At 45.6% G+C, this 8,366-nt stretch overlaps 1 protein-coding gene across 2 annotated transcripts in view; it reads left to right on the top strand.

Annotated features, from left to right (window-relative positions):
* arfgap3 (ADP-ribosylation factor GTPase activating protein 3) overlaps positions 1-7,523 on the top strand; it is a 7,862-nt gene extending 339 nt beyond the window's left edge. The window contains exons 2-16 of one of the 2 annotated variants that reach the window (XM_077209382.1): positions 221-339; positions 1,089-1,161; positions 1,240-1,371; positions 1,452-1,532; positions 2,355-2,430; positions 2,525-2,596; positions 2,675-2,727; positions 2,984-3,120; positions 3,647-3,784; positions 4,746-4,862; positions 4,947-5,015; positions 5,114-5,234; positions 5,313-5,400; positions 6,761-6,891; positions 6,964-7,523. In XM_077209382.1, the coding sequence (XP_077065497.1) occupies positions 221-339; positions 1,089-1,161; positions 1,240-1,371; positions 1,452-1,532; positions 2,355-2,430; positions 2,525-2,596; positions 2,675-2,727; positions 2,984-3,120; positions 3,647-3,784; positions 4,746-4,862; positions 4,947-5,015; positions 5,114-5,234; positions 5,313-5,400; positions 6,761-6,891; positions 6,964-6,981 (1,425 nt within the window). In that variant the 3' untranslated portion in view covers positions 6,982-7,523. Of the gene's footprint in view, positions 1-220; positions 340-1,088; positions 1,162-1,239; positions 1,372-1,451; positions 1,533-2,354; positions 2,431-2,524; positions 2,597-2,662; positions 2,728-2,983; positions 3,121-3,646; positions 3,785-4,745; positions 4,863-4,946; positions 5,016-5,113; positions 5,235-5,312; positions 5,401-6,760; positions 6,892-6,963 lie in introns of both variants that reach the window. The other variant, XM_077209381.1, reaches the window with a different exon arrangement.
* Positions 7,524-8,366: the final 843 nt, after the last annotated feature.

The following is an 8,366-nucleotide window of genomic DNA, read 5'->3' as shown; positions in this document are numbered from 1 at the left end:
GCGTTCTTGCGAATTTTTAAACGTGTTTTCATGAAAAATAACTTGTACACAACAAAACAAAAAGTGGAAAAACTTCAAAATATTAGTTGAATGTGTGAAAAAATTATTCTGTATGCAAATCAGAATGAATTTAAAGTATTAAAACATAATCGAAAGTGTCACAGACGTATTGGCTGTTATAATCAGTAGTGTGTGTGTGTGTGTGTGTGTGTGTGTCCAGATATGCTTCGACTGCTCGCTAAAGAACCCCAGCTGGGCGAGCGTCACATACGGTGTGTTTCTCTGCATCGACTGTTCCGGGACACACCGCTCTCTGGGGGTTCACCTGTCCTTCATCAGGTACACACTCTCATATACACCAGTGAAATCTCACACGGGACAAATACAACAGAAAAAGATAGGAGTGAAATAACGCTGTGAGGGAGTCTAGTGTTCAGCAGCGTTACACCGCTTGGCTGTTTGTAAACCGCGATGAAGTTTGTAGTGGGGCGGGGCCTTGCTGGAGACAGGAAGTGACGGTCCTAAAGTAGAAACGGAAGCTCGTTTCCACCACGAAATATAAAAACAAAAATCAAAAAAGCGAGTGCAGGTTTATATCACACAATTCTGACTTTTTTCTTGCACTTGTGCGACAGAAAAAAGTAAGAACTGTGAAAAATAAAAATGTTATATAAGTTTAAATATGTAGGACTAATACTTTATGCCCTATATGAACTACATGTGAATAGTATTATGCAGATTTATTGTTTGCATCAAATTCATGGCTAATCGTCATTGGTTTCATCAGTCTAGTCTGTCCCTTTAATAAACCTTAAATACATGTTTAATAAACCATAAACGTCTGCGTTTAGCTTTAAAGAGCATCTTTGATGGCGGCTTTCTAAAAAAATTAATAACGACTTTGCAGAGCATTCAGATTCTGACGCAACGAGACATTTATTATGTCTCCACTTGTTTTCCCTCCCCATGATGTTCTGCTACACTCCCTGAGTAGAGTGATTGCTCGAGCACTAGAGGGTGCTGTGGGAGCACATGTAGGTCACATGATCACGTCACATGACGGCACTGATTGCTCTGTGTCTCTGCAGGTCGACGGAGCTGGACTCCAACTGGTCCTGGTTCCAGCTGCGCTGCATGCAGGTCGGCGGCAACGCCAACGCGGTGAGTGATGATGATGAAGATAATGATGATGATGAAGTCGTGTGACTGACTCTGAGTGTGTGTGTGTGTTCTCCACAGAGTGCATTCTTCAGTCAGCACGGCTGCAGCGCCAGTGCCGCCAACATCAAATACAACAGCAGGGCGGCGCTGCTGTACCGCGAGCGCATCAAGAGTCTGGCCACGCAGGCCACGCGCCAACACGGCACAGAGGTGATGACGTCACTGATCAACTGATCGCCATTATGCTGATCAGTATGATGAAGCTCATGTCTCTTTCTGTGTCTCTCTAGCTGTGGCTGGACAGTCAGGCTCCGCTCTCGCCCTCGTCTCCCGTCGACAGACACGAGGACTTCTTCACGCAGCACATTCAGGTCAGCTGATGATGATGATGATGATCAAACAGTCTATCAAGCCACGCCCTAGCAACCATTGTCGAGCACCCTAGCAACTGATCCCATAGACTTCTATTCAAAGAGATCAAAGTATCATTTGGAGTATCATCACTGGCAACTTCCTAGCAACCATTTAGCAAGACCTATATGTCTGCATTAGAACATCGTAGAGACATGGTTGCCTTTGGCTTGCTCAGTTGGGGATATTCAAATTAATTAACCAATCATACCATTGATTAGCTCTACCAAACTTGGATGTCTTTTTTTCCAGTAATAAACAAACATTGTTAAGTTGTTTTGATTGATACTGTGAAGCAGCTTTGATACAATCTGTATTGTGAAAAGCGCTATATAAATATATTTGACTTGACTCGACTTGACATGGGGGTTGACTAATGCTAGCAAACAAGACTTCCAACATGCAACATATGCTAGCAGTGTTAAAAGATGCTAAAATACTATCTACATGAACTACAAAAACAAGTCTAAATGTGCTAGCATCATGCAAAATCATGTTAGCATGATCTAGCTGTGTAATAAAACATGTTAAGAAAATGTTAACTCCGTAATAACCATTTGTGAGAACTAGCAACTTCTTAGCAACACCTTATCGACCTCCCAGAACATGCTAGCAACACCCTATCAGCCACCCAGAACTCTTACGCAGTGAACAGGATGTTTCTGTATGAATGTGTGATGGTGCTCTCATGGGTCTCTTTGTGTGTGTGTGTGTGTGTGTGTGTGTGTGTGTGTGTGTGTGTGTGTGTGTGTGTGTGTGTGTGTGTGTGTGTGTGTGTTTAGCTGCCCATGCTGAAGGAGGGACACCAGCTGAACACTAGCCAACAGCAGGACTCGGTCCAGGACAGGAATAATAATGGTATGATGATGATAGTGTGTGCTGGTGCTGCAGATACAGTATATGTTCTGTTGTGTGGTGTGTCTAACACGCTGTTGGTGTTTGATGGGTGCAGGTGCTGGTGCCGGTGCCAGTGAGGAGGGTCCCAGTGTGGAGCAGCTCAGCACATCTCCATCATCTTCATCAGGTGACACTCTCACCCCTCAGACAGACAAGTACCGCTGAAATCATCATCATATTCATAACTCGTAACCTTCTCTTACAGAGCTGCCCTCTCTGATCAAGAAGAAACCCACCGCCACCTCCGGCAGGAAAACCGTGAGTTCCTCACAGACAGACACGATCCTTTACTGGTATTATTCCTCACACCAGCGAGCCCCGCGACGTAGAGCAGGAAATGATGTCATGACGTGACATTAGTTCAGGGCGTTGAGCTTATGTTGAACACAGTCATTTTCACCATGACAAATATTCAGAAACACAACAAGCGGTTGATCATAAAGAGGCATCAGGAGAAGTGCTAGTAATGCCGTGTTTCAGACGTTGTTGACCCGTGTGTGTGTGTGTGTGTCAGGTGGGCGGCAGGAAGGCCGGTCTGGGCGCACAGAAGGTCAGCAGTCAGAGCTTCAGTGCGCAGCAGAAACGAGCTCAGGCTGTGGACAGACTCCAGGAGGACATGAAGAGCAGCGACACCGAGCCTCAACACCTGACGTGAGCATCTCAGCTGGGCACACAACAAACTTCATTACATGTCAAGAGTCATTGATTATACGTTTGTGTTCACTTAGAAATCCATAAACAATTTAAAGAAACATTTATTTCCATTTCAACTTTTTTTATATTTAAGTGGGGGATCTGAATTTGAACAGAAAATAATTGGAATTTGGGAAAAACAAGAGGATTTCATAGGGCCTGAAGGTTTTTTAATTTTTTTAAACTTTTTATTTATTTAAACTTTTAATAAATTGTTAAATTGTATAAGTTTCGAAGTTTTCAGTAATTTGCTAGACGTGCTTTTTGATTACTAACAGTTAATTTAAATAATTTACAATCACACTCCTGAAAATTTTTAACAAAAACAATAGAATCCAGAAATCTAAACTGAAAAAATCAGATTTTGTAAAAAACAAAAAACAAATCTGAATTTGTGAAGATGTGAAGTGTATTTGACAGTGGTGATTGGGAGCGTGTGCTCACCCTTCTCTCTCTGTGTGTGTGTGTGTGTGTGCTCTCTCAGAGGATCGTCCCTCAGCCACTCGTTTGACAGTCTGGAGCTGCAGAGGAGTGTGAGGAGGGACGAGCAGCAGATGAATCGCCTGGACGGCAAGAGGAAGGAGCAGGCGGAGCGACTCGGCATGGGCTTCGGTGCTCGCAGGTGTGTGTCAGTGTGTGTCACTGCTGAGACACCAGTGTGTGTACCTGCTGAGATACCAGTGTGTGTCACTGTTGAGATACCAGTGTGTGTCACTGCGGAGATACCAGTCTGGGCGGGTCTGTTTGGCGATGAGATGTCGGTGTGGGCGGGGCTGTGTTTGGCGACGAGATGTCGTTGTGTGGGCGGGGCTGTGTCGGTGTGGGCGGGGCTGTGTTTGGCGATGAGATGTCGGTGTGGGCGGGGCTGTGTCGGTGTGGGCGGGGCTGTGTCGGTGTCGGCGGGGCTGTGTTTGGCAATGAGATGTCGGTGTGGGCGGGGCTGTGTTTGGCAATGAGATGTCGGTGTCGGCGGGGCTGTGTTTGGCAATGAGATGTCGGTGTGGGCGGGGCTGTGTCGGTGTGGGCGGGGCTGTGTTTGGCGATGAGATGTTGTGTGTGGGCGGGGCTGTGTTTGGCGATGAGATGACGTGTGTGGACGGGGCTGTGTTTGGCGATGAGATGTCGTGTGTGGGCGGGGCTGTGTTTGGCGATGAGATGTCGTGTGTGGGCGGGGCTGTGTCGGTGTGGGCGGGGCTGTGTTTGGCGATGAGATGTTGTGTGTGGGCGGGGCTGTGTCGGTGTGGGCGGGGCTGTGTTTGGCGATGAGATGTGTGTGGGCGGGGCTGTGTTTGGCGATGAGATGACGTGTGTGGGCGGGGCTGTGTTTGGCGATGAGATGTCGTGTGTGGGCGGGGCTGTGTTTGGCGATGAGATGTCGTGTGTGGGCGGGGCTGTGTTTGGCGATGAGATGTCGTGTGTGGGCGGGGCTGTGTTTGGCGATGAGATGTCGTGTGTGGGCGGGGCTGTGTCGGTGTGGGCGGGGCTGTGTTTGGCGATGAGATGTCGTGTGTGGGCGGGGCTGTGTTTGGCGATGAGATGACGTGTGGGCGGGGTCTAAGCCGTGGTCTCTCCCTGTGTTCCAGCGGCCTGTCTCACTCTGTGACGGAGGACCTGCGGATCATCCAGCAAGAGGCTCCGGCTCTGAGCTCCTCCAGCAGACGAGCTCATGACGAGGAAGAGGACAAGCGCTTCTCCTGCAGGTGACACCTCGCTGCTGATCTCAGAGAGTGTGTGTGTGTGTGTCTGTGCTCTTGTTCATGAGTGTGTCCTGCCTCTTCCCGTAGGCTCCCAGACGAGGAGTTCTCAGATCCCTTCTTCTTTCAGCAGGCCGACATGGACCAGGACACAGAGAGGTCAGTTCCTGTGCTCTTAAACAGTCCTGTGTCGTTCCTGTGCTCGGCCTCAGTCCCAGCATGCTGTGCGCTGAACGCAGTGTTGTGTTCTCCCACAGGGCCGCCGTGGTGAGGAGGACGACGGAGCCGCAGTGTGTCTCTGACGACGCCCAGAGGAAGTTCGCCAACGCCAAGGCCATTTCATCCGACATGTTCTTCGGCAAGCAGGACTACTCTGAGGTGACGCCTGCGAGCGAGCGCTTGAGATGACGTGTGATGAGCTCTGTGGTGTTAAACGCTTGCTTTCTCGTGTTTCAGTATGAAGTGCGGGCGCGACTGGAGAATTACTCGGGCAGTTCAGCCATCAGCTCCGCGGATCTGTTTGATGAGCAGAAGAAATCAGCAGGTGCGTGTCTCTACTCGTAGACCTGCGCAATCACTCGTACTTTACAGTCAGCAGGAAAGCAAAGTTGACTATTCTTGCTTTTTATGGAATATTGCAGTGTTTATTATAAATGATTTATCGGCGCACATCATTTTGTTAAATTCATGTGCCTTGTAAACTTTAATCAGAGTAAGTTGATATCGCTTGTGCGACTAAATCTGCCATCATTCGTTCAGTGATGAACTGTAATAAATCTAAACATGGATCTGGAATTCGATTGTGGTTGCTAAATAAACACTTAGGTTTCCTCTGTGTGACAATACAAGCTTTTTTTTCTTTTGTTTTTATTGAAAGATGTATATCATAATATAGTTTGAATTGATAGAATATTTATTTTTTACATACATTACATAATAAAACCTAACATATGTTTCCACAATAATATTTAATATCTATCTTTAATATCATCTGAGCTTTTATTCATGTTCGGCTGAAAGTCATTTTTTTCTTTCAATTGTGAGTTTATATCTTGCAATTGCAAGTTATAAACTCATAGTTCAGGGTTTTTTTTCCCACCATGGAATAAAATATCTCACATTTCTGGCCTTTTTCTCTCATTTTCAACTCTCATTTTTCTCCTTATTTTGTTCATCTCATTTTTTTTCTCTCATAATTAACGCTTGATGTTAATTACATTATGTGAGATGCTTTGGAATATGTCGTAGCACGTTTAAGATCATTAAAAACCATGACTCGTATTCGGGGAAAAATAAATGAAAAAAACTGAGTGTCTATTTCCAGTAATTGCGAATATCTCTCCTTATTTACACTGACTCCGCCCACCAATGTCTGCTTGAGCCGGAGAAACGACAGAGGAAACCTGTCTGATAACAGTAATAGTGGCGTGAAGAGCAGAGAGGTTTATGTTAGCGTTTGACACGACTTTACAAACTCTTTCTTCTCCCTTTCTCCATCACACATCAGCTCAGAGAGGAGTTTAATTTTAAATAAAAATGAAGAAAATATTAGAAAAGTGCCTAATGAGTATGTAATAGTGGGAATTTAGTGTTTATCGTGTGGTGGGGGGATTTAGGGACAGTAATGTCTCAATAAAGCATGATTTTTATAAATATATTCATATGCACTGAATATGTTGTTATTGACGCATACTGTTTTATAATATACAATAGTATCTGCCACTTTTTGCACCAAGTATAAAGAGCATCTAACAACTATTTACTCTTAGTGCAAAGACAATACTGCTATTTCCTGCCATTAAAGAAACACATTCACGATTCTGAATAGACATTTTGATTGGTTATTGTTTTGCACAGTGAGCTCCGGTTGAATCTATGTGATGTTGTTTGTGGTTGTGTCCCAGTGTCCGGCGGCTCGTCGCGCTTGAGTAACATGATGCCCTCTGTGCCGGACATGATGCAGCTGAAGAGTGGCGTCCGGTCGGTGGCGGGAAAGCTGTCGGGCATGGCCAGTGGAGTCGTGTCCTCTATACAGGTCAGCTTCTGCTTCTGCTGAACCCGTTCATCCGTGCGGATGCGTGCGACTAAACTCTGTGTGTTCCTGCAGGATCGCTACGGCACATGAGCGGCGCTGGAGCCGCCACAGACACTACGATACTGAGTGAACGAGCTTCTTATCAACCATCGCTTTGGTCTGTTTTCTTCTGTTTCTTATTTAGTCGGCCGGCATTTGGTGCGTTTGATGGGGATTCTGTTTGTCATTTGGGAAATGTGTGCTTTGGGGACCAAATATCATCTGTAATTGAAGTGAAATATTTGCACTCGTGTACTTTTGCACTATTCTGAGATATAAAGTCAGCTGTTTTCTACAGTAATGCAGGTGTAACTGTTGACTGATTACGAGGAGGATATGGAGCGGTGGATCTGATGATGATCTGCTCATAGAAGGGCTTTATGTGCTGTATAATACAGAGTTGATGATGATAATGATAATGATGATGACACACTACCAATGATCTGATGTGACAATCGTTTACCTGAAGCCTTATTAATTTCATTGCCATATATATATTGTTTTTTTTTTGTCATTTATGAACATTTGTCAAACATGAAGGTGGTTGCTTTATCTGGTAAATTGGTTTAATAAAGAACTGATTTGATGAATAACTGCTTTGTGTTCCTTCTGGTCATTTAATTTTCTTTTTAGAAAGAGCATTTTTTAAATTATTTTTCTAAAAGATGTATTTTTACTTTCTTCTAATAATACAGAACCACACGTGAGTTACACAATATTATTGGTCACGCCCTTGAGCACACACATAAACACACAAACCTCTGCTCCTTCTCATGGGTAGGCACACACACACACACACACACAACTAACAATGACTGTACATCTATGCCCATATAATATAAGACATGGACTTCCGAACCTCCGGCTGCGCCTCAGCCCTCCCCCTTTGGCTCCACAGGGCTCCTGCTCCCACCGGATCTGCCTCGGTGCTGTTGCCCTGGGTCTTCGCACTTTGTCCTCGACCGGTCGGGCCCCTGGTTCCGCTCGGACGAAACGCTGAGGCTCCTCCCTCTGTTGGGTCACCGTTGGGTCACCGTGGGCTCTTCCTCCAACAGCTCCTCCATGATCAGCTCCTCCACCGCCGAATGCCACTGTGGACCCGAGGGTTCTGGTCCCCTTCCCACCTCTTTGGTGTATTGTTTGTTATGAATCCTTCAGGGGGCTGGGAGCCGAAAGAGCATGGAGCCGATGGGTCGACAGGTTGAGGTGGAGTCATGGACTCGTAGGTCAGAGGAGGAGCTAGAGAATCCGTAAACTAAATAAAGTTTGGTTTCTGTTCCTGTTTAGTACCGGTCTCATATGCTGCAATTAAATACTCATTGTGATGCATCAAAATCTCATTGTGCTACTGTGTTAACTGGTGATTTGATTTGTGTTTTCTGTAGAGTTTCCAGTCTCTCTCAGCTCCTCCTGAATCTAAACGACGTACATGACAA

The sequence above is a fragment of the Siphateles boraxobius genome, unplaced genomic scaffold (assembly GCF_051911475.1).
Source record: "Siphateles boraxobius isolate OS27281-9 unplaced genomic scaffold, OSU_SipBor_1 61, whole genome shotgun sequence".
Classification (NCBI taxonomy): domain Eukaryota; kingdom Metazoa; phylum Chordata; class Actinopteri; order Cypriniformes; family Leuciscidae; genus Siphateles; species Siphateles boraxobius.
The sequence above is the reverse complement of the archived record's forward strand: the minus strand, read 5'-3'. Positions and strand labels throughout refer to the sequence as shown.